This window comes from Marmota flaviventris, chromosome X (assembly GCF_047511675.1).
Source record: "Marmota flaviventris isolate mMarFla1 chromosome X, mMarFla1.hap1, whole genome shotgun sequence".
In the NCBI taxonomy this organism is placed as follows: Eukaryota; Metazoa; Chordata; class Mammalia; order Rodentia; family Sciuridae; genus Marmota; species Marmota flaviventris.
The window spans coordinates 73,240,765-73,267,379 of NC_092518.1; the positions used below are offsets into that span (position 1 = coordinate 73,240,765).

Here is a 26,615-nt window from a genome sequence, read left to right on the forward strand (position 1 = left end):
ATTCTTCACTGCGGAATGCTCTAGAACATCAATCATTATGTTGTAAATCTCCTGTTGAGAGCTGCCATCAATTCCATATGGAATCTGTCCTCCCTGCATTTCCTCTAATGTCATAAGATCTGTTGGGTCATATGCCCTAAGTAGCAGGGCTGCTAGTACCACAATTTGCACCCAGTACAGAGTATTTTACTGCTTTTGGCCCTATTCAAAGTTGGTAGCTTTGCATGCCACTTAGTCAATGAATGAGAGCAATATTCCCAAATTGGAATAAATTGCTCCACAATCTGAAAAGGTCTATCAGGTGTGATGTTTCCTACTTATAGTGGATACCACAAAATCCTATAATGTGTTATGTGTTTTAATGTGGTTTTCCAAATATGCAGAAGACGACTGGACCTTTACAATCTTCACTGACATAAAACTGGGATAGTTTTCTCTCTCAATCTCTGGAGCACATGTGGTTTACTAAGCACTCAAGTGTTCCTACAAATTCTACCTAAATTGATTTAATTAAATGTTGTTATCTATATAGTGTATCAAAATAATGTTCTACAGAATGTCCACATGGTCTGCATTTCTTCAGACTTTGTTACAACAGAATGAGAGTGTTAATACATCCTTCAGGATAATAATTTTTTTGGTGGTTTATTCTCCTCCTCCATAATCTCTCTGGACTTTTAATAGTCTAAAGGATGAATTAAATGAGAAAATGGTGGACATCACTACCCCTACATCCTTGAAGTTTTAAAGGGTGTCACAGATTTCTGTCACCCTCTGCAAGACTTTGTATATTTGAAGATTAGAGAAATGACAAGCAGGTTAGTTCATGAACTCATTAGAATGACAGAAAATCAAAGCTGGATGACTCATCTGCTCCCTCTTCCAGTGCCATGAAGATGTCTTAGGTCTTCAGATATCAATGTCAACTAGAAGTCTGTGTCCAAAGGTCTAAAGATGTCTGTGCATCTTTCTTTCCTTTGTACAGTTAGCTAATAAATGGCCATAGATCCCTTTGTGGAAAGATTGTGAGAACCATTACTATACAAACTTGCTATAAAGTTGAAAAGTCTTTCCTTTTAGGGACCTCATGTCTGTGCTATCACTAGAGACTGACAGGACAAAATATTTAGTGGGGTAGGCCTGTGGTATTGAGTACTGAATTGAGAGTCAACAGATGTGTGTCCCATAGTCACAAACATCAGTCTCTAGCATCTAAGAGAGGTTACTTTCTCATCATGTTTGTTGCCCAGCAAATGCAAGTCTTATTATAATTAGTTACATTTCCTATGTTACTACTTTTGAGTGATTTTGGAATACCAGAATCTGTAAAAATACTCAGACCCTCATTCAAACACTTATAGAATGGAGTCATTTTAAAAGACAATCTCCTGAAGAAAAGACTTACAGTGAATAACTGTATCAAAGAGAGTTCAAAGATGTGGATCTAGTTTATTTAGTACCTTCATGTGTGTGCACATCCCCCCACACAATAGATATCATCAAGCTAAATTTTCAAATAATTTCTGTAACAATGAAATCTTACTTTGTGTAGTTGTGCTGAATCCTTTCGGAATGCCCATGCAAGGAATATACCTTTTAGCAATAACAAAAAGATTACTACAGTGATTTATTCTGGTATTCTTTACATCTAGAAGATACTTTTAACTAGGTTTAGGTTCAATCCTCAATTAAAAAAGATCTTCAAATCCACAGTATGGGTGTGCAATTGCTTTTATTTAAATTATTTGTTATTTAAATGCAGAGAATAGTCTCCAGTGAAAATATAACTCTAGACTAATCACCTGTGAGGATAGCTGATGTCTCTTAAAGCAAAAGCTGCACAATGATGTAAAGAAGATGAATAACATAAAGCATAAAAGCCAGAGGACATGAAAGCATATGAAACAAAAGACATGGAATGATGAAATTGCTCCCTGACTGCATATAGTCCAGTGTGACCATTAAGTGACTAATGTATAACATATTTTTCCTTTAACAAATCTTAAAATACAAACTTAGGTTAAAGGGGAAAAACCCTTCTCTATAGTTGAATTTAACCAATAGAATTTTCTGGAAATTTTTAGATTTTTACGTGGCACGGGAAGCCTAAAGCATGATTTTAGCATAGATTTGGATGCTAAATTACTGAAGAATGTTCCCTTGAGATTATCTCTAGGTGGTTGAGGTGTGTGTGAAGGAGGGGCAGGGGGCAATCTGTGTGATGAGAGTATGGAACAGAACAAGAAGGAGAATCCAGGAAGGTTCATAATATGAGAGAAATAATTCAGGAATAAACAGGCAAATTCTTTTTTTTTTTTTTAAAAAAAGAGAGAGAGACAGAAAGAGAGAGAGAATTTTAATATTTATTTTTTAGTTTTCGGCAGACACAGCGTCTTTGTATGTGGTGCTGAGGATCGAACCCGGGCCACACGCACACCAGGCAAGTGCGCTACCGCTTGAGCCACATCCCCAGCCCCCGGGCAAATTCTTATAAAAACTCTGGATAAACTCATTTTAATTAAAAATATATATTTGACAAACTTTAATCAGTAAAGATTCATTTCTATGACATCAATCTCTAACCAGACACATACTATAGTATAATAATTTTATCTAGTATTATCTTTTAAAAATGTGAATATGGATTAATTATCTTGTATTTTGATCTTAACTGTGATCCACCATAAGCTGTCTACTCTTAGTATTTTCATATATATTTTTCATATACACAGAATATTTGAACTATATATAAATATATATAATTTATATATAAATATATAATATATATAATTGAAATATTCTATCTGTTCATATGTGTAAAAGTTTTAGTTCAAAACTGAGTCACCTTATACACACTGCTATGATCTGAATGTCTCCCCAAACTCATGTATTGAAACTTAATTGCCAATGTGATAGTATTAAGAGGTGGCACTTTTAGGAGGTAAGTCATAACAGCAGAACTCTCTGTTCTGCTTAGGTTCATTTTTTATGTCAATTACTAGTTATATGCCACAAAATTATGTTTTAATTATTTCTTTCATTTTCTGATATTTTTAAATGCATTATGTTAGGTAATAGTGGGCTTTTAAATGTCCCCATATCATTTCAAATGAGGCATGTTACACTGCACTGTAAATATAGTTTTTGTTTTTTCACTGATTTCTCCTTTATGCAAAAATATGCTCCTGTTTTAGCACCTTTGACCTTCCCTTCCACCTTAGATCTAAATTCCCTTTCCCACCCTCACTCCTATATTCTTTCTATGATTTGAGGGGTTGGTAGTTAAAATTCATTTAAATCAATACAGTCTATTCACTTTGGCTCAATGGTATAGACAGACCATTTTCAATCACTAAGTTAAAAACCATAGAACAGTTGCACTCATGAGACTGAGTTTTTCGTTCTTTAAATGGATTAATGAGTGCCGCAGTCTGGCTGGGCACAAAATAACCGAGCCACCACAAAGCCTTGTAGATTCAAACAGCAACTCTTTATTCCCGAACTCTCACCGACACTCTGCCCACACTTCCCGTGAACACCCTGCCTCCACTCGGCTCCACGCACCAATTCTCTCAGAACCCCGCGAGAACTCAACGGGAACTCCAAAGGAGCGGGCTCCTGAGGCAGCAGGATACGCCCTAATCCCAGCAGGATCCACCCTAAACCTGGAGCCACCCTAATCCCTGAGCAGAGTCACCTTTCAACCCAAAATGCCATGCATCATTCCTACTTGGCTATGGCTCTCAGCAAATGAGCTCAATAGAACATCAACATTGTGAGATGAACGGGAAATTATGGGAAATGTCTGGCCCATAATAGGCATTTACAATTATTATTCTTTACAACATTCTATGCCTTTCTTGTGAAAGAAATTACTTTAGCATTCATTTAATAACATTATAGTTACTGAGAAAAATGATAAGTATAAGAGAGAGAAAGAAAAGTGTGTAGGATTATCATAGTATATGACTGAAATCTGGTGACATTTTCATGTTATAGTGTAAGAAGGCAGTGGGTTCACCCCTTGGGGAATACAAAGCTAATTGACTATAACCAAGGAAATTAAAGTGTGAAGGTAGGTTTATTACTTGAAGGAAGAAAGGAGACCACTTTTAAAAAAGCAGTGTTTCCCCAGGCAAACAAAGCAAGGGTTTTTGTTTGTTTGTTTTTAAGAAACTCATATATTCATGTACAATAGACTCATCAGGCACATTCTTTTTGTAAATTTTTTTCAGTTGCCAATGGACCTTTATTATTTATTTATTTATATGTGGTGCTGAGAATTGAACCCAGTGCCTCACACATGCTAGGCAAGTGTTCTACCAATGAGCCACAACAGCAGCCAGAAGGCACATTCTTGAGCTTGCTGTTTGACATCATGCCTCTTCCTACATTGCATGTTCAGAAAATGACAGATAGGACCACCAATGAGCACAGAATTTAATATTATAGCAAGCAAAATTCACTTCTTGGTCACCGAAATGTGGGGCAGGTTAGCTGGGCAAATTTAAAGACATATTGTTCACTTCTAGATGACCTTGGAAGTTTCTCTGGCAGACCTTGTCTGACACAAAAAGCAACTTTAGAGGCCAATTTTCAGTTATTTAAAGGTGCCACCGCCTTTTTTTTTTCTGCAAGCTTAAATGATTGTGCTTGAAAGTACTGGCCTAGCAGATAGAAATAGCATGTGACCAAATGGAGTTGAAGAATGGGGAGAAAAATCATTTTCTTTCATTTAATGTATTACCCTTTCTCGTATTTTTACTATTTGATTGAATGGCAGACACAGAATTTTCCATGGGGTCTCAGGAGAAAGAAGTTATTCTATAATTTAATAGATATTTGTTGACTACTATAATCATTATTGCTACACAGGTCAGAGAACTGCTGAATATTTCTGTTAATATCACAGATCCTCAAAAGAAAGTCACAGAAGGATGCTAAGACTCCCCCCACCCCAAATTCATATTCTTTACCTGCTGAATTCCAGGTAAACTGGCTTTTAAAGTCTCCATTCTATAGAAAAATATCATAGATATTTACACAAATGTTTTACTCCTCTAACCTTTCTTATTCCTTTAAGAACTGGATTCCTACATTAATTTTCTTTTCTGTTTGAAATACCTAATGCAATTTCTTTTTTTGCTGACTGAATGTTGACTGATTCACACTCCCCCATTCTGAGTGAATATTTCTTACACAAGTGAACTGTGATTCATATTTAGAGGGGCAATGTGTTTGAGGGATTTCCTCCCTCATATTGGAAGGGATAAAATCACACCCCATTTTTATGTTTACCTTGTCCTACTGGCTATTTCAGCAGAATATTTCTTTTGCCTGGCCTATCTAATAATTTCTTCAATGACCAGAAGATACCCTAATTTACAGAATGCCAGTGATAAACCACTTACTTACTCCAGTATTCTTGGGTAAATCTGAACAACAACAACAAAATCCCATAAAGATACATTTTTATAAGCCCAGCACACTGAGCCTTTGAATTTGTTTTTCAGCTTCAGCTAATTGTTGCCATTCAGGAATGCAGAGCCACAACTGACAAATATTCAAATGTTTTAAAGTAATTTTTGCTTGAAACCTCCCTTTTAAGCTTTGAGAAAGAGTAAACAATTGTGCAAGGAAAAACACAAGTATCTGTGGGGCTTAGGGACCTGGAGGGGGGCTGTCAATGCTTTTGTCTTAGGACTTTACTGGGCTGGAGCATTTGGAGTAAAAAATAAAACAGAATATCTTTAGTCTCAAAATGGCTCCAGGCTATCAAGAGGGGAGGCAGAAAATATGATTAATTACAATAAAAATATGCAATAGGTATAGGTGTAAGTACACAAGATGGGGATTAACTCTTAAGAAAAGACAAAAGAGGTTACCAGGAGGAGGTGATTTATTATCTTGTTTTCTGAGTTTATGTGGGCAGAAGGGTATATTAGGAAGAAGGAAGAACATATATAATAACACTGCCTCATGAAATAACATGGACTCCACAGGAATCTGTAAGATTTAGTATTGCTGAATCATAAACTAAAAGAGGGGAGGGGTTGGGGGAGTGAAAAGAAGTGAGATCAGAAGGCGAGGGGGGATTAGTAAATGCAAATATGTGCCCTTTAATTTTATCCCATAGGCGATGGAGAGCTGGTGATGAACGATAGCAATATTGAAACAGGTTGGAGGCACTGAGACCACAGGTAAGGAGATTAGTGGGATAGGATACCATAGTTCTGACAAGACATCGTAAGTACTTAAATACAGTAATGAAAGTGAGCCTGGAAAGGAGAGCATACTTTTTCATACATGTACCAGGAGGTATGTTTATCAACAAGGCAATGGATGGGATGTAAAACACTGAGAGTGAATAACTACAACTCCAAGTGACAACATGTGTGCTTCTTTGAATCAAAATGCTGAGTTAAAGAAACAGTTTCAAGCCAGGCAGGGGAGCAGGGTGGCACACACCTGTAATTGTAGCGGCTACAGAGGCTGAGACAGGAGGATCACGAGTTCAAAGCCAGCCTCAGCAACAGCGAGGTGCTAAGCAATTCAATTAGACCCGGTCTCTAAATAAAATACAAAATAGGATTGGGGACGTAGCTTAGAGGCCGAATGCCCCTGAGTTCAATCCCTGGCTCCCCCACCCCCACAAAAAAGGAACAGTTCCAGAATGCTACCTAGAAAAAGATATAAATATTTGTGAAATTTGAAACCAATCAAAACTAAGAAATATTAGTTAGACAAACATCTATGTGAAAAAATGTTAAAAGAGCAAGGAAATAATAAGCATGAATCAGGATTGGGGAGTAAGGGAATTTGAAAGAAAAAAAAATCAGTAATATCCCAGTTCTTTGGGTACCAGATGGACGGAACTTCACTGTAATTTAGATGGGTAGATGTACAGATAAACAGTCCTTTAAGAGGCCATGGGGAAAATGTAGTGACCAAAGATTCTTATTTCTAATCTTTTTACTAAGGGATGTAAAACAGAATAAAATGTACTTTAGAGATAATTTGGAGGTGGGATCAATACATTTCCAGACTTACTTTTTATTATTATTAAATTGGTTTTAGATAGATGCTCCAAAAGGCCTCACTGTGTGAGGTCCACGTGCTTTTACACCCCGCGCTTTTTGACCTTTACCCTTGGCTATCATCACTTTCCCTCCAAAGGGAGGCTGGTGACGCCAAGCAGGAGGAGGTGGGAGGGGCGGCGTCCTGTGGGTGTACAGCATTCCCATTGGCGGACAGAAGGAGCCAGAACGAGGCTCCAGTTCAAGCGAGAAAAAGAGGGGCGAGGGGGAGGAGCTAAGAGGAAGGCGGAGCTAAAGAAGCCTAACATGAGCGGGGCGCAAGTGCAATTGTACGCGCCTCGCTGTGCGATGGCGGCGGCGCCGAGCACAGTCATCCTGCTGGCCGCGGAGTCTTCCCCTCAGGAAGCTACCGTCTCTGCCGCCTCCTCCTCCTACGTCGCCTGCGCGGCGGCGGCGGCGGCGGCGGCGGTGGCAGTGATTGTGCCTGCCTCCTCCGCCACCTCCACCCCTGTCTGCCCGCTCGCCGATGGCTGTGGCGACGGCGGCGGCTTTGGCGGCTCCACTATGGCGGCGGCGGGGAGGGGGGGCAGTAGTTTTAAAGTAGACACCCGCCCTTGCCTCAGAGAAGGTGAGTTCCCGTCCCGGGGTGCGGGGGCGGCCCCATCTCCTTCTCTGCCTCTCTTCAGCTTGTCCGAAATCGGACTGGGCGCGGTTCGCCTCCGCCCCACCCCCCACCTGCTGTGGCGCAGTAAAGGCCAAACTCGCCCCGCCCCGCCCCGCTGTATTAGCCCTGAGTGTGCAAGATGGACTGAAGCCGAGGGGCTTCCCTACCTCTTCCCCTTCCCCGCAAAGGACTGGGGTCCTCAGGCAAAGGAACTGCAGGTACTCACAAGGCAGGAGTTAGAAGGGAAAAAATATGTATATAACACATTATTTCTCTCCCAGCCAGACGCTTTAGTGTGATGTAGAACGGAGGTGTGATTTGGGAAAAGAAGAGGCAAGGTAGAAGTGCTGTGGTCCTTGAGGGTCAGGGAAACGAAAGGGGAGGCTGATGGAGGAAGGGCACAGAAATCAAAGAGGAAAGAAAAGAAATGAGGGAGACCCCCCCCCTCCCCCATGAAATTCAATGTCCTGAAGTGTAGAAACTAGCAGTAGGCTATTTACAGAGAGACGGGGTTAGGATTTCCAGGAGGTTAGCTTGTATTCTTGGGCTTTCAAGTAGGATCGGTTGTATTTTAGGATCCAGCATATGGTGCAGAAGACTACTGGAGAAAGAGAGGCAGAGAGTTTGGCAGAAGTAGAGATTTCAGAGACCACTGGAGAGTTTTCTATGGCTATTTGAGGTTGTATACTAGTAAAGCAAGGTTTACAGGCCCATCTTAAAGGTGCTTTGAGTTTGAATCAGTGCTGTATTACTTATCAACACATACTACTCCTAACAAAAATGTATTTCTTGACTATTTCAATATAAATGGACTTTAGTTCACATGAAGTACGATATACTTGTAAACAGTCTACTAATATCAGACTTATAAAACGTACCTTTGAAATGTGTTTTAAAGCAGTTTTGGAAATGTTCTTAGATGGTGGAGACCCATATCATTGTAGAAGATCTCAGAGAATCTTGCCATTGTAAATTTTGTAATTTCCACTGTGTGCTTTGTTACTTTATCTTGCTAACTTACCTCCAAAGTGAAAGATTATGGATGTCAAAATTGAATAAAATAATTTAAGTTCCTTTTTATTGTAAAAGGACACCCCATTAAAATTACCACATAAAAATTTGCTCTTCACATTTGTAAATGATACATATTTGTGTGTGACATTCCATAATCTTTCATACCTTTCACTTTGGTGGAATGGCAAATCAATAAAAACAAATCCCTCACAATAATTGTTATAGGCACATTACAAAAATGCCACTTACTAAATATGGATATTAGAAATACACTGTAATATGATGGTGTTTTATTTATCAACTCTCTTAGCAAAAGTAACCTTTGAAAGATGGTAGAATCTTCAATCAGCTTGGATTTATGTCATTGTCCTAGGATGAAACTCCTAGATTTTTAAGTTTTATACCAAACTGTGCTGTAACCAGCAGGAAGGTGAGAGCAGTGTTATAGGCATCAAAATCACCACTCAATTTGGCTCTCATACCTGTTCACAGTTAAGGTTAAGGTCATCATTTCATGGGGGGAAAAAGAGGCTTTTGCCAGGCTCTCTAACTGGTTTGATTGTACTATCTTTGAATATATGCAAACATTAAAGGCTTTAAGAGATGTAAGTTCATAAAGTAGCAGCAACACCTTATCTGTATGAAGAGAACTCTGGCTTAGAAGTCCAGTGCTGCTAACTAATCCACTAGACTTGGTGTCCCTGAACAGGTTCTAAGCTTCCTGGATTTGGGTTTTGTCATTTCTGAAATGGGGGAATTGGACTGTCCAAACTCTTGAGTTAAATTTCATATCTAAAAGCATGAACCATGATTTTGGAGTTCTGCATTCCTTCGTGGGTCATTTGCATGGTTGTGTATAGGGACAGTAACTTACAAAATATAAGAAACCTTGACCAATAATCATCATCTGACATTCACTGAGTAATGAATTCCGTGTTGAATTAGGGTTCATACAATTTATTAGGGTATGAAAAACCAAGTATAATTGTTACCTAAAAATCATTTATCATTTCTTTTTAGCTAAATATCCATCATTAACTCTTTAGTCCAAATTAAAATTTTCTCACCTTTTCACTTCACAAATGGTGAATATTTGATATATCACACTGCCCAAAACACTGTTAGGCCTCAGTGGCTTTGTGAGGTTGTTATGAAAGTAGATAGTTTCAAAAGTCATAATTGCTGACAGTTACAGTGGATAAAGGAGAAAAGAGAAAAATGTTACTTGGTTGTGTGCCAGTATCATTTGCCCATTTGGTTTTTTGAAGTCTAGTTAGGATACAGCTCTAAAAGACACCAAAGGATTGTCAGGATTCCGCTTATTACAAGTCACCTCCTGATAAGATCATTAAATGTGATTTGAAAAAGCCTTTGCTGATACATTTTTTCTTTTATTTTCTTTCCTTTTTTTTTTTTGTTTTTTTGATACTAGGGATTGAACCCACGGTACAACTGAGCTATATTCCCAGTCCTTTTAATTTTTGCACAGGGAGAGACAGGGTCTCACTAAGTTGCTGAGGCTGGCCTCAAACTTGAGATCCTCCTGCCTTAGCCTCCTGAGTCACTGGAATTATAGGCATTTGCCACTGTGCCTGAGGCTTGATAAATTTTCATCTCCTGCTAAGATTCATGGATCTTGTCTCTCCTGGGTTGGCAATGGACAAATGTAAATGGAAATCAGAAATTGTCAAGGAATATCAGAAACTGTAAAAAATGGGGTGTGAACAGACATATGAAAAAATTCAAACATATACACTCAATACACTCAGAATTCATGGTAAGGGGCGGTCATGAGATTTTGTAGAACATATTTCATTAAATGAAGTCTTTAAAAAATGTTCAATGGCTCAAACATGAATTTTCACCCAGTAATGATGTTATCTGTACTCATAGTAAAAACCAAAACAAAAAAATAAATGAAACTCCCTGTTCATTTGCTATTTTCTTTCAAGAAAAGGAAATTATGAAATAGTTGTTGTTTTAGCTTCTTGCTTTTTATTTAGTTATTAATCCTTTTGCATAGCACTAGAAGTGTTTTGTTTTCATATTGTTCAATATAGTTTCAAGTCATATGTTAGTAAGTCTACCGTAAGAAAACCTAGTTACTAACCTTTCCTTCATTTATTCAGGAATCACTTAATGAATACCTGTGTATGTGTGCCAGGCACTAGGCTTAGTGCTTAAAGATACACAGACAAAAGACACAGCTATACCGAAGAGCTCAATAGTATTTCTCAATATTAAAACTACAAAATAAACAAGTGGGAAAAATGTAGTTTTAAATGACTAATTGTGCTCCTGAATGAATTGTGTTCCATTGTTTATTATAAATCTGCATTCTGATCATGGGGGTTTATATAATAGAGGCATACTAATGCACAATATATTTTCAGTCTAGTATATTTGTGAAGAATAATTAGTAAACTGTTAGAAATAATTTTTTATTTTGTATTTCACAGGTTGGGGATGTCTGGAGAGAGGTTAATGAACATTTGTTAGTTTCTGGCCCTCTCTCTTTGGTGTCAATATATGAAAATATTTACTAAGCTTAAAGAATAACTTAAGCAAGTTTCCTACCATATTCATTATATCTGTGAGAACTTTGATTCTTTCCCATCTGAAAACCAGTCTTACAGATCCAGTCACGTTTATTAACCTGTTGGAATGAATGGCATGTATTTGGTGGCTTTCTGATGCAAAGTAGCTGTCATGGGATCAAGTAAGTTAATGGATTACACAGGACCTAATTCAGTTTCTGACTTCAGAAGCATGAACCCTGAATTCACTAGCCACAAAGGTTTATGATTATAAAGGTCAAGGTTTAGTTGAAATAAAAATGACATAAATGTATAACATTATATCTAGTACTTTTCAATTATTTTGTTAATTCCTTTTTATTTTGTAATTATTAATGTACAATGGGAAATGTCATTATCTGATTGTGATAATTTCTGTAAATTAGCCAAAACTTGGTAAACTAATGAATCAGACACTAACCTAATAACCTGAAAATTTAAGGATATTAGATGGCTTTATAGCTTTGAGTGTTCATCACGTTGACCAGTACAGATTTGAATTTCTAGCACAATTAATCTTTCTGAAAACTCCTTAAGAGGAGTGTGGTCTTTAAAACACCTTGGCAAGATTAACACAATTCCTCATTCTTCTATATCTTAGTATTGATGTGCTCTGGTCATTCTTTCCTGAGGTTATGATGGTATGCAAAAGATTTCAAAGGTCAAGCCAGCTTTTACCAAAAAAGTCCTGTTTATTCAAGAATGTTTGAGAGAGATTATCTCTAAAGATGTAATCATGGAGAATATAGCACATGCACTCTTTGCACAATTAAAATGCATATTTCTCAAACTTCTCTGTGACTATGTTTATAGTATTACAGCCAACACTTTTGAGGTTTGCTCCATTTTGGTCACTTTATTTTAAACAGGATATACAAGAAGTTCTTTACAATCCTGGATCTCTTTGCATCAAGATCAGTTAGACTATGAAATTCCCATTCAGCAATGAATTAAAACAGCTAATAGCAAGTTCTTGCCATAGATATATATATGATTTGTCCTTAGGAAGAGATTTGATGTTTGTATAACTAAACCTAATTGTTATTTAAGAAATGCAAGTAAGATTCATTTTATTCATACAGCCAGGTATATGTAGAATCACCTAATTTTAAGAAATTTAAACTGATTATCAGGCTAATCAAAGAACATTTCATAAAACAGAGAAAATTATATTTCCCCAAACTGAATAAATATGGTAATCTTCTGTTTCCTTTCCTCAGACATCCTGTAACATTTATAATTCCACAAACAAGTGTGGACCAAATTCATTTTTCTTTTCTGATCCAAGCCATAAGTGTTATATTTTTGTCACAAAAATCTATTTCATTTTAAATTGTCTGGTGTTATCTAGTAGTATTAGATAGGAGAACGTATCAAATATGATAATTTGGTTTTAACACACAGTTGCATTTTTGGAAGCAGAAGATAGTGATATTTTGCATTTTCATAATAGTGTAACTCTTCAAACTAGGCCCAACCTAACAAAAGTCACTAAAATTAACTTTCTATCAAATGACTCCATCTTATTTTATTTCATTAAAGGCATATATTGTGGTATAAGCTGAATCAAATATTTTTATATCGTAATCCTGTAATGCCCAAGTCCATAGAACGTGAGCTGTTCATATTCATAATTATGGTTTACTGATTAGTATTTCTCTGATATTACTATTGTCTTTCCCTGGATTACTACAGTTATTTTCTGAACCAAATCCAACTGAATCTAGAATTATATCTTTTAAATTTTAGTCACCCCATTCATTTATTTCCTGTAACCTCCCTGGGCCTTAGCTTCCTCATTTATGAAATGAGGACATTAGGATGGATTCGTCCTGAATTGGAGGCAGTTTTGCCCCTCGGGGGACATTTGATTATGTCTGGATATGGTTTTGTTTTTTACAACTAGGGAATGCTACTGACATCTTATTGATAGAGGCCAGGGATGCTGTCAGATATACCTACAATGCATAGGACAGCCTCTCACAACAAAGAATCATCTGACCCAAAGTAACAATAATATCAAGAATGAGAAATTTTAGACTAGATGATCTTTCAGATAACCTGACCTGAACTAAAATGTTTATGCATAATATTAAGTAAAAACTCAAAAGTGTTTGGATTGGTAAAAAAGTATACTTTTATTAAAGTGTGTACATGTTGAATGAAAAAAACTTTTATCTCATTTAATATTTGCCAAATCCTTGGAATTACATATGCATTTCTGTACTTCTTAGATGAAAAATCAGTTTAGAGTAATTAAATAATTTCTTGAAGTTTATATAGTTACAAGTACAGATGGGATTTGAATATATTTAAACAACTCAAAAGCTTAACTTGTTTTCTCTTACTACCCAGTGAATAGGTCATAGTTCTCTCCCATTCCAAATTATTATGAAAGCTTTATTTTTTTCAGATCATGTAAATATTTCCTGTAGTAAAGAAATAAAGAGATAAACACTTTTATTTTTATTTTTGCAGTGCTGGGGGTTAAACCCAGTGACTTGTGAATGCTAGACAAATACTCTGCCCCTGAGCCACATCCCCAAACCAACAGTTTTATTAATAGAACATTGGGGTTGATTCATTCTCCCACCAAAGGCTAAAGCCACACTTAAATGTAATAAAATACATTACATTGAATTATGAACACTCTTGTCAGATTCCATTTATAATTTGTCACAAAATTACTCTTTCATTCAAATAATCCTCATAAATATTTCTCAGGAGGTTCACTTACACTGTGGTAGCAAACAAAAAACGTTTATCACTTGCTCTTGCATTTTCTTCTCGGTAATGGGTTCACTCTAGGGCACTTGTTTTCATGCACTGATTCCAGAAGAAGAAGGTGCTTTTATCTTTTATTTTCTCAATATTTAAAAAGTTTTGCAAAAAAATTGCCTAAGTATTTTAAGTGTGCCATTTAGTGGCATAAAAGCACATTCATAATGCAGTGTAGGCTTTACAGTGATTCATTTCCAGAACTTTTCCATTGTTCCAAACTGAAACTCTGTACCTGTAGGTAATAGTTTTGTTATATGACTATGTTTCTCCACTCTGTACAACTTTCTGACATGTCTAACTTCTGGAAAATAACATATTTAAAAGTTATGCTTAATTTGTTAACAGTTGACAACCTGAGGAAATACAGTTTATTATGACCACAAGGCACAAAGCAAAGCAGTTTTACCCTCTTTACCATAATGGGACCATCCATTAAACATTATTTTATCTTTTCCATATCCTATCATTTTAAGCCCTTATTCCACTGCAGATTTATTTTTTCCCATTTCCACTCTAGTTTTTGTGACAGTTATTTCCTATTTCTCATTACACGTATGTTAAAATGTAAAGAAATGATGTTAGCATTAGAAATTCCTGTGTTTCAACGACAGTACATCCCTGTCCATATTTGAGAGCATTCTGTTGTATCATTAAGATCTCAATACTGTTTCACTAAAGTAAGTTTTGATTCTGAGAATAAAATCTTGCTCTGCTATCTGTTAATCTTTTCCAAGTTCATAGTAGCATAAAAATTTAAGTACCATGGAATGAAGAACAGTTCAGAAGCACTATGCTAGAAATATTAAAATAACATTCCAGAGATTGACTGGGGGCATTTACCTTACCATGTTCTATGACATTTATTCAGTGCAAATGAGAGATGAATTTATACTTTGCAGCATTCAGTATATTGTCATTTGATATTCTAATGTATAATCTATATTTTTTACCCTACATCTCCTAACTTCTTACTGACTTGGATTGAAAGCTACAAGACCCAACATGCTATGAATTTTGTGTATTTATTTGCAGAGAAAAAAATGAGCTCTTTATACCAATCTATAACAAGAATGTTACATGCAAAAAAATTCTTTTTTGACACTTGTAATAATGACTTAAACAATATAATTGGTGATAGAAAGGTTGTGTGTGTTTTTGCAAAGAAATATTTTGGGGAGAGCCAGCTTTAGGGTTTGGACATAGACAAGAAATTAAAGGGAAGGAAGGAGTAAGGGGAGAAATATCGATTTTTTTTAGGCCCTTAAAGTTCCATGTTTACAGTAAGGCTTCTTAAAATGTTGTCATCTTTTTTGTTTCTGATTGTCTTATTATGTGGATGCAGCTAAAATATTTATGTTCTCTGTAAGTGTTCCACCAAAATTCTGCTTCTATATGTATTCCTATCTAAAAGAAAACTTTTTTCCACCAATCACCATAAAAAAAATATAAAGTCAAGTACAACAGAAATCTGAAAGGTTGTGATATGTTCTTAGTCATACAGTAAGTAAATAGCAGGATGACAACAGTAATGCAGTCTCTTACTCTGGTGTTTTTTTTTTTTTTTGTACTTGGGATTGAACCCAGGGGCACATTACCACTGAGCTACATCCCCAGCTCTTTAAAAAATTTATTTATTTTGACCTGGATGGGGGGGGGTCTCACTAATTTGCTGGGGCTGGCCTTGAAATTGTGATCCTCTGGCCTCAGCCTCCATGTTGCTGGAATTACAGATGTGCACCACTTCTCCAAGCTACTCTGGTGCTTTTTACAACTCTGTTTATGGAATTAAGAAACAGTGTAAAACTGAATGTAACAACTAACCAATAAATACATTTGTTTAATATTCTAATCAGTTAAGGAAGAAAAGATCTTGGAAAGACTGTAAAGAAGAAAAGAGGATGACACAAACCCCCAGGTTTCCTCATTTCTTCAGCTATGCTTTGGTTCCCATTACTAGCAGAAATAGTTTCTAAGTTCCAGTTCTTTTTTATAGACAGGGTCTCACTAAATTGTTGAGGCTGGCTTTGAGTTTGTGATCCTCCTGCCTCAGCCTCCTGAGCCACTGGGATTACAGGCATGCACCACCTTGCCTTACTCCCATTTTTTACCAGAACACTTACTTTTAATTTGTGGCACATCATGGGTATTTAGTAAATAATAATTTCTTTCCCCACCATCTTCCTCACAGCCAACATCATCTGCTTACCTGACTTCTAATTCAACATCTGTTCCCTGAAATTATCCTCCCCTCTAGGCCTTCACACTGAGACAGGCTGAGAAACATCTGTACTATGAGCACCAGTTTCCTCTCCCACTCTCAGAATTGGCTATTGGCCATTTATTTCTGGGAGTTCAAAAGTCATGTCTCAAATAGTGGAGGAAGCGGGTAGGGTGGGTCTAAAGAAACAATTATTTAGCATATCATGAATGCTGAGCCTAGAAAGGAAGTTTCCCATTCCAGATTTTGCCACCTCTTTTTTGTTGTAACTGGGAATTGAACTCTAGAGTCTTATACATGCTAGACGAGAATTCTACCATTGAGCAATGCGTCCAACTCAAGACTTTGGCCTTCTTGAGAACCACCTCAAGGAAACCTTGGGTCAACGTATATTTGAATCCTGGCTCTGACACTAAATGTGTAACTTTGGGAAAACCACTTAATCTCTCCAAATCTCACATATCACTTTTAGAAAGCGAAGATCATCACATCCATGTCAAAATTTAGGGGCCATGCAACTTGAGAAGAATTTGTCAGTACAGGGTGACCTCTAAGAAACAGTATTCAAATTACTTCGCAATAGAAATTCACCACCCACAATCCCCCAGATGACAAATTCAGAATCCAGAAAGATCTTGAAACACTAGAATGATGAACTGAATCTAAGAAGATGAAATTTAAATGGAACTAATGTGTTATGGTTTAGATAATGGGTGTCACACACCCCCCCCCCCCAAGCTCATGTGTTAGACAATGCAAGAAAGTTTAGAGGCGAAATGATGGGATTATGAGAGCCATTATCTAATTGGTGTATTAATCCACGTCAATGGATTAAATGGATGGTAACTGTAGGCAGGTAGGTTATGGCTGGAGGATGTGGGTTACTAGGGGCATTCCTTTGATTTATATATTTGTTCCTGGTAAGCAGAGCTCTCTCTGCTTCCTGGTGGCTATATTCTGAGTTGCTTTACTCCACTATGTTTCCACCATGATATTCTGCTTCTCCTTGGAATCAAAGCAATGGAGTTGGCCATCTATGGACTGAGACATCTTAAACCGTGAGCCAAATAAACTTTTCCTCTTAAATTTTTCTTGTTGGGTCTTTTGGTCACAGCAACAAAAAAGCTGATTAAACAAAAAGTATATACTGGGTCTGTTTAGGGGTCCAGAAATGTTTCTGATTATGTAACTGTGCCCTGCAGGAACACAGATTAATCAGCCCTAGGTGAAGTAGAACCAGATATTTGAGTCAAAAGTTAGCTGAGCATGAGTCAATTGATGTGACCCCCACAAGTAGTTGCTAAGAGCCATATAAATTTTGTTTTTTTACCATAACTTTAAAAAAGAAGATGATCCCATTTTACTTGTTTGTTGTTATTGTGACCCTATTAAAGAGATTGTGTTAGTTATGAATGGCAAGGATTTAGGCAAACTAATAAGAGGACTAGAAATCATGCCATATGAACTAACTGGGATTAACTCACAAAAGGGGTAAAGACAAAGGAAAGGAAGAAAAAGCAATAGCTCTTTTAAAGGACTGAAGGAATATTAGAAGAGGGGTCATACTCACCATGTCTTCAAGAAATGAAACTAGGCCCCATGGAAGCTCTAGATGGTCCCTACACCAACAGCATCAGTATTTCCAGGGAACTTTTTAGAAATGTAATTCTTGAGCTCAATCTCAGAACTACAGAATAAAAAAAAATTCTAGTTGTGTGAATCCAGTGATCTCTTATGACAATTCTCCAGGAAATCCTGATATACACTAAAGTTAAGAACTCCTACACTAGGAAAACAACTTTCAGTTCAACAGAAGTCTGGAAAATCCTTAAAAGATAGCATTAGTTCTCAACTCTCACTATGCAACTGAATCACCCAGGAAACTAAAATAAACAATGAATGGGAAACACTTAGATTCTTATTAATTAATGTGGGATGGAGCCTTGGAATTGGCCTGTTTAAATTGGTGATTCTGACGGGCAGCCAAGGGTAAGATGATGGAAAGCTGAATGAGGTCAATAGTTATGCTTTTTCAGAGAGTACAGCCAAACACCAGCTTCTCAGAAACCTGCTTAAACACAGATTCTTGGGCTTCAACCATGGAGAGATTTGAATAGTGCCGAGGAATTTGGGCATTCACTCATTCATCCTTTTTTTCTTCTAAAACCTTTACAGATTAGACTAAACATAGTTTAGCCTGATAAGTAACATTCTAAATGACAAGATCTTTTTACAGTTCATTTTACTCACCAAATAAATATTGGACCATCATTGTGTGTAAGAATCTGAGCCTGTCCTATAAGGAAGGGTTCCCATCATGTTGATCATGATAGTCACTTGTGGATAAATTGAACCACCCACAGAAATTTTGATTTTAATTCAGTATGTATGATTTTGAAAAGCTTCACATGTGAATTTGATGTGAAACCCCGAGAAGAATTTTACATAAAGAGTTGTTGCTGAAAATTAGAGTAGAATTAATCATTTAAATTAAGAGAGTTACTATTTATATAAAATTTGGGGAAAGTATTTCAAGTCAATTTTAAGTGTGAATCATCACTTCAGCATCATCTTTTATAATTTTATGTTTTCATTTTTGATTCACTGAAGTCGGGACATCAGCACATTCATATAAAATTCTCCCACAAAGAGAATTTGCCACTGACAAACAGTTGTAGATACATTCATTGGATGTAATGCCAAAGCTCCACCTCTTACATCAGAAACAACATTACTGAAGTTTATTTGTAATAGATGTAAAGGCTTATAATATTCACAGAAAGTTCTTATCTCAGTCTTTAATATCTTCGAGTTTTGATAGACATGACTTTCTTTTCTTTCTATGCCCACTGCCCCTCTTCTAGTTCAAGCCTCAGGTCTTCCATGGACACTTAATTGATATGCCAATTTTAAATCACTCCTTTTGTCTATTGTTTACAGAATTAAATCCAAATTCCCTAATGAATCTCATTATGATTTGACGCTATTCTTTTTTTTTTTTTTTCCAGTGTTATTCTTCATACTCTTTTACCTTCCTTGAAATACCATTATTCTACTTTTTAAAATTTTGCATGTCTTTTAATGCTTAGTTCAAATTCTGTTCTCTTCTATGAAGTTTTCTCCAAAATTTTCAGCAAGAATACACTATACTTTCTTATGCCTTATAGCATATAAAATATTTTGGTTTTCAGATTTTAGCACTTTCTATACACATATTATCTTCCTTACTGAATTGTACATTACTTGAGATTAGGAATTACTTAGTTTGCATTCCCATTAAGTAAAATGGATATATATATATATATATATATATATATATATATATATATATATATATATAAACAAAATTTACATTCCAGCTTGATCACATAACATGTGACAGGTTAGTTTTGGTTCACTGAATCACAATTTCCAAACTTTTGGAATGTCAAAAATACCATTTACCATATGCATTTGTCTTAAATTCAAAAGAGATAATTTGTCACCTTGTTTGACTCACAGAAAACCTTCAATGTTCAATCATTTTTCTACCTCTTTTCAAAACACCTACCATAATACTTTGGATCTAAATACAATAAATATCAGTAAAGCTAAATTATATCCAAAGACACTTGAGGGCCCGAACTAGGTGGTGTTAAGTGGCATTAAGAGGTAAATAGGAAAGGATGTTATGTTATAATTGATATGAATTAGTGATTTTCTAGGGACAATGGTTGGAATTTTGAGCCTGAGGATATTATATCATTCCTCATCAAGACCCAGGCCTTGTTTGAGGAAATGAGTCAAAGGCAATCTAGGCAATATTATCCTAAAGGAAAAGTTATAGGGACACCAGCAATTTCCTGGACTTTATGGAAGTGATCTGGAATACCAGTAATGAAAAACTGGGTGGAAAAATCCAGCCTTCTTGTTTACCAACTTGAGTGTCAATTTCAGATTGTCTCAGTAGTGGAGAAACTTGGAATTAAAGGTTGATCTAGGAGAGAAATCAGTGTAAAATTTTTGGAATTCTTGAACCTATAAATTAGTGGTTCCCTACTTCTGAAAGAAATGCTTCTGCAGGGTGTGATGCCCCATGCCTATAATGCCAGCCACTAGGGATGTTGAGGCAGGAGAATCACAAGTTTTAGGTGATTCTCATCCTCATCCTCAGCAACTTTTAGGTCCTGAGAAACTTGGTGAGACCATGTCTGAAAATAAAATATAATAAAAAGGCTTGGGGATATGGCTCAGTGGTTAAGCGTCCCTGGGTTCAATTCCGGGTAACAAAGAAAAAAGAAAGAAAAAAAGAAACACTTTTTCTGTAATGTTATAATGCCACCACAGGATAATTAGTGATACTTATAAACTTCTTATTCCTTGTTTCTGTTTGTCTGGGGAAGTCTTTATTTATCTTTAATTTATGAAGGGCTGCTTTTGTGGGTATGTTATTTTTGGTAGTTATTTCCTGCATCATCTTGAATACATTTTCCCATGTTCCTGGTCTATAAGGTCTCTGCTGAAAAATCCACATTGAGAAGTTAAGATTATGACACTGTGCTTACATTGCATATAGCGGTTATTACTGAAATAAGGAAAGTCCTGAAATAGATTTTGGATAACCTTTTTACTTTGCTGATGTTAGAGTCAGATAAATCATATATTTTAGGATAATCTCAAAATCAATTCAGAGGTGATGTGATAAATTATAGGGATAAACTTGTAAATATTAATTCTTTTATGACATGTTTCTAATTACAGTTATTCTAATCTTGAACATGTAATTTTTAAAGTAACTTTAATTTTTAAAATTCAGTCCATAGAAAGGTATTGAAAATTAAGCTTAGTGAAAGATACCTCACTTAACTTTTAAAGTAAGTATCTTTAATTGTTTTTATGTAAGTGTAGTTATTCCTTCTATTTTTGGTATTCATTTTCATAGAAAAACTTTCCATCTTTTCACTTTCTACATGTGTTCTTAACATGTGAAGTGAGTGTCTTATAGACATCATGTGTTTGGGTCTTGCTTTTTTATCCATTCAGCCACTCTCTTTGGATTGGAAAATTTAATCTATTTATATTCAAGATAATTATTGAAATGTTAAGATTTAATAATGTCATTTTATTAATTGCTTTATGTCTCCTTTCTCTTCTTCCTCTCTTACAGTATTCCTTTATGATTGATTTTCTCTGATGTTATGCTTTGATTCCTTATATTTCACCTTTTGTGTATCTAGTATAAATTTTGCGTTATGGTTACTATAAAGATTTCAAGAACATCTCATAGATATAACAGGCTACTTAAAGCTAATAACAACTTTGATCATCTAAAACCATTTCACACTTCTTTACTCCTCCCACATTTTATATTTTTTTAGATGTTGATGGACCTTTATTTTATTCATTTATTTTTATGTGATGCTGAGAATTGAACCTGGTGCCTCATACATGCAGGGCAAGCACTGTACCACTGAGCCACATCCCCAGCCCACATTTTATATTTTTGATGTCACAGTTTATATTCTTTTATATGTGTATCCTTTAACAAATTATTGTAGCTACTATTATTCTCAAAAGTTTTATTTTTTAGCTTCATTATTAACAATATAAGTGATTTACCCACCACCATTTCAGTACTAGTGTATTCTGAATTTATATGTGTACTTACTTTACCAGTAAGTTTTACACACTCCTACATTTTCATGTTACAAATTAATATCTTTTCCTTTCAGCTGGAAGAACTTCCTTTAGCATTTCATGTAAGACAAGTCTGGTGGAGATTTATTCCCTATTTCTGTTTGTCTGGGGAAGTCTTTATTTATCTTTAACTTCTGAAGGGCTGCTTTTGTGTGTATGTTATTTTTGGTAGTTTATTTACTTCATTATCTTGCATACATTATCCCACATTCCTGGTCTTTGGGGTCTCTTCTAGGAAATCCACTGCTGGATTTTTTTGTTATGCTGACACTCCAGCACAGGGACGTGAGCATTCTAGGCAAGCACTGTTCCACTGAGCTAGATTATCAGCTTTCACTGCTAGCTGTTTTGAAACTCCTTTGTATGTTATTTGCTTCTTTTCTCTTGCTGCTGTCAAGATCCTCTCTTTGTCCTTGATATTTGATAATTTCATTATAATTTGTCTTGAGATACTCTTATTTGAATTGAATCTGATTTGATACCTTTGCTCTTCCAGTATTTAGATATTTATACTTATCCAAATTTGGAAAGTGTTCTTTGTTTTTTAAAAAAAAATTTATTTGTTCCTTTTTGTTATACATGACAGTAGAATGTAATTTGACATATACATACATGGAGTATAACTTCCCATTCTTTTGATTATACATGATGTGGAGTTACACTGGTTGTGTATTCACATATGAACATAGGAAAGTGATTTCTGATTCATTCTACTGTCTTTCCTATTCCCATACCCTATCCCTTCCCTTCATTCCCCTTTGTCTAATCCAAAGTATTTCTGTTCTTCATCATCCCCTTTTATTATGTGTTAGCATCCACACATCAGAGAGAACATTTAGACTTTGGTTTCTTGGGGGAATTACCTTATTTCACTTAGCATGATAGTTTCCAGTTCCATCCACTTAGCAGCAAAAGCCATATTTTCATTCTTTTTTATGGCTAATATAACATTGTGTATATATACCACATTTCTTTATCCATTCATCTATTGAAGGGCACCTAGGTTGGTTCCATAGCTTAGCTATTATAAATTGAGCTGCTACAAATGTTGATGTGGCCGCATCACTATAGTATGCTAATTTTAAGTCCTTTGGGTATATACTGAGGATTGGGAGGACTAGGTCAAATGGTGGTTCCATTCCAAGTTTTCTGAGGAAGTTCCATACTTCATTTCAGAGTGGTTGCACCAAATTGCAGTTTCAACATAAATGTATGAGTGTACCTTTTCCCTCAATTCTCACCAACATTTATTGCTACTTCTGTTCACAATAATTGCCATTCTGACTGGAATGAGATGAAATCTCAATGTAGTTTTAATTTGCATTCCTCTAATTGCTAGTGATGTTGAACTTTTTTTCATATATTTGTTGACCATTCATGTTTCTTCTTTTGAGAAGTGTTTGTTTAGTTCCTTTGTCCATTTATTGATTGGGTTATTTGACTTTTTTGGTGCTAAGTTTTATGAGTTCTTTGTATATCCTGGAGATTAATGATGTATCTGAGGTGCAGGTAGCAAAGATTTTCTTCACTCTGTATGCTCTCTCTTCACATTATTTATAGTTCCCTTTCTTATGAAGCAGCTTTTTAGTTTGTTATCATCCCATTTATTGATTCTTGATTTTAATTCATGTGCTTTAGGAGTCTTGTTGAGGGATTAGGTTTCTAAGCTGACTTAACGGAGAGTTGGGCCTAGTTTTTCTTCTAATAGGTGCAGGGACTCTGGTCTAATGCCTAGGTCCTTGATCCACTTTGAGTTGAGTTTTGTGCAGGGTAAAAGACAGGGGTCTAATTTCATTTTGTTACATATGGATTTCCAATTTCCTCAGCACCGTTAAAGAGGTTATCTTTTCTCCAAAGAATGTTTGTGATGCCTTTGTCTAATATGAGACAACTGTATTTATGTGTGCTTGTCTCTGGGCCTTCTATTCTGTACTATTGGTCCTCATGTCTGTTTTGGTGTCAATACCATGCCGTTTTTGTTACTATAAGTCTGTAGTATAATTTAAAGTCTGGTATTGTGATGCCTCATGTTTCACTTTTCTTGCTCAGGATTGCTTTGGCTATTCTGGGGCTCCTATTTTTCAAAATGAATTTCATGACTGCTTTTTCTATTTCTACGAAGAACATCATTGGAATTTTAATAGACATTGCATTAAATCTGTAGTGTGCTTTTGGTAATATGGCCATTTTGACAATATTAATTTTGCCTATCCAGGAACATGGGCAGTCTTTCCGTTTTCTAAGGTCTTCTTCAATTTCTTTTCTTTAGAGTTCTGTAGTTTTCATTGTAGACAACTTTTACCTCTTTTGTTAGTTTGATTCCCAAATATTTTTTGAGGCTATAGTCAATGGGATAGTTTTCCTAATTTCTCTTTCAGTTGATTCATCACTGATGAATAAGAACAAAATTGATTTGTGGATATTAATTTAAAATCCTGCTACTTTACTGAATTTATTTATGAGTTCTATCAGTTTTCTGGTGGGATTTTATGGGTGTTCTAAATATAGAATAATGTCATTGGCAAGTAGGGATAGTTTGAGTTCTTCTTTTTCTATTCATATCTCTTTAATTTCTTTCTTGTAATTGTTCTGGATGGAGTTTCCAGGACTATGTTGAATAGAAATAGTGAAATAGGGCATCCCTATCTTGTTCCTGTTTTTAGAAGCAATGCTTACAATTCTCTATTTAGAATGATGTTGGATATGGATTTAGCATATATAGCTTTTACAATGTTGAGGTATGTTGCTACTATTCCTAGTTTTTCTAGGATTCTGAGCATGAATTGATGCCCTACTTTTTCAAATGCTTTTTCTGCATCTACTGAGATAATCATGTGATTCTTGTTTTTAAGTTTGTTTCAGCTTCATTGATTTCAGTTATTTCCTGTCTTTTGCTGCTTTTGGTGTTGATTTATTCTTCTGTTTTGAGGGCTTTGAAATGTAATATTAGGTTATTTATTGGGTGACTTTCTGTCCTTTTAATGAAGGACCTCTGTGGGATGAACTTTACTCTTAAAACTGCCTTCATAGTGCTCCAGAGATTTATGTCACTATTCTTATTTACCTCTAAGTATTTTTTGTTATCCCTGATTGCTTCTGCTATCCATTGGTAATTCAATAGCATATTATCTAGTCTCCAAGTGTTAGAGTAGCTTCTATTTTTTGTTATTGATTTCTAATTTAATTCCATTATGATCTGATAGAATAAAGGTGTTATCTCTATTTTTTTTGTATTTGCTAAGAGATGCTTTGTGGCTTAAGATATGGTCTATTTTAGAGAATGATCCACATACTATTGAGAAGAAAGTGAATTCAGTCATTGATGGATGGAACATTTTGTATATGTCTGTTAAGTCTACATTATTTATATTTTTCAGTTCTATAGATTATTTAGTTTGTTTGGAGGGTGTATCCAATGTTGAGAGAGATGTGTTAAAGTCACCCAGTATTATTGAGTTGTAGTCTATTTGATTCTTGAAGTTCAGAAGGGTTTCTTTGATGCACATATATGCTCCGTTTTGGGGACATAAATATTTGTTATACCTTGTTTTTGTTTAATTCCCTTAAGCAGTATGAAATGTTCTTCTTTGTTCCTTCTTATTGACTTTGGCTTGAAGTCCACTTTATCTCATATGAGGATAGAGACCCCTGCCTGTGTACAAGATCCATGTGAATAATATTTTTCCCCATCCTTTCGCCTTCAGTCTGTGAATGTCTTTGCCTAAGAGGTGAGTCTTTTGGAGACAGCATATTGTTGGATCTTGTTTTTTAATCCAGTCTGTCAGTTTGTGTCTGTTAGTTGATGAGTTTAGGCCATTTATCTTCAATGTTATTGAGAAATGATTTTTATTCCCTGACATTTTGATTTAATTCTGGTTTTGACTTTGAGTCAGTTTCTCCTTTGATTGACTATTCTTCCAGTGTAGGTTCTCCCTTTTCTGCTTTTCACATGTATTTTTCATGAACTATTTTATTGAGTATGTTTTGTAGTATAGGCTTTCTAATTGTGAATTCTTTTAACTTTTGTTCATCATGGAAGTTATTTATTTCATCATCAATTCTGAAGCTTAATTTTGCTGGGTATAATATTCTTGGAAGGCATCCATTTTTCTTTTAGAGCTTGGTATATATTATTCCACGACCTCTCAGCTTTGGGGGTCTATGTTGAGAATTGAATTGAGATCTAGATTGGTTTCACTCTAAATGTAACCTATTATTTTTCTCTGAAATCCTTTAAAATTCTATCCTTGTTCTGTTTGTTAGGCATTTTCATAATAACGTGAGTTGGTGTCGGTCTGTTGTAATTTTGTACATTTGGGGGACTTTAAGCCTCCTGTATTTGATTTTCTATTTCATTCTTTAGATTTTGGACATTTTCTGATATTATTTCATTGAAAAGATTGTGTATTCCTTTGGTTTGTATATTGAGCCTTCATCTATCCTGATAAATCTTAAATTTGGTCTTTTCAGGTTATTCCATATTTCTTATAATTTCTGTTCATGATCTCTTAACATCATTTCTCCATGGTTATCTTTATTTTCAAGATTATGTATTTTGTCTTCATTGCCTGTCTTTCAAATGGTCTAGTCTGTTGGTGATGCTTTCTGTTAAATTTTTAATTTGGTTTATTGAACCCTTCATTTTCAGG

The 26,615-nt window shown here is 35.6% G+C and overlaps 1 protein-coding gene across 4 annotated transcripts in view; it reads left to right on the plus strand.

Moving 5' to 3' along the window:
* The first annotated feature begins 7,385 nt into the window (after positions 1 to 7,385).
* The window catches only part of Zmat1 (zinc finger matrin-type 1), a 46,235-nt gene continuing 27,005 nt past the window's right edge, over positions 7,386 to 26,615 (plus strand). For 2 of the 4 annotated variants that reach the window (XM_071606365.1, XM_071606366.1), the window contains exon 1: positions 7,386 to 7,665. In XM_071606365.1, coding sequence (XP_071462466.1) covers positions 7,386 to 7,665 — 280 coding nt within the window. The remainder of the gene's footprint in view (positions 7,666 to 26,615) is intronic. The other 2 variants (XM_071606367.1, XM_071606368.1) reach the window with 1 other exon arrangement.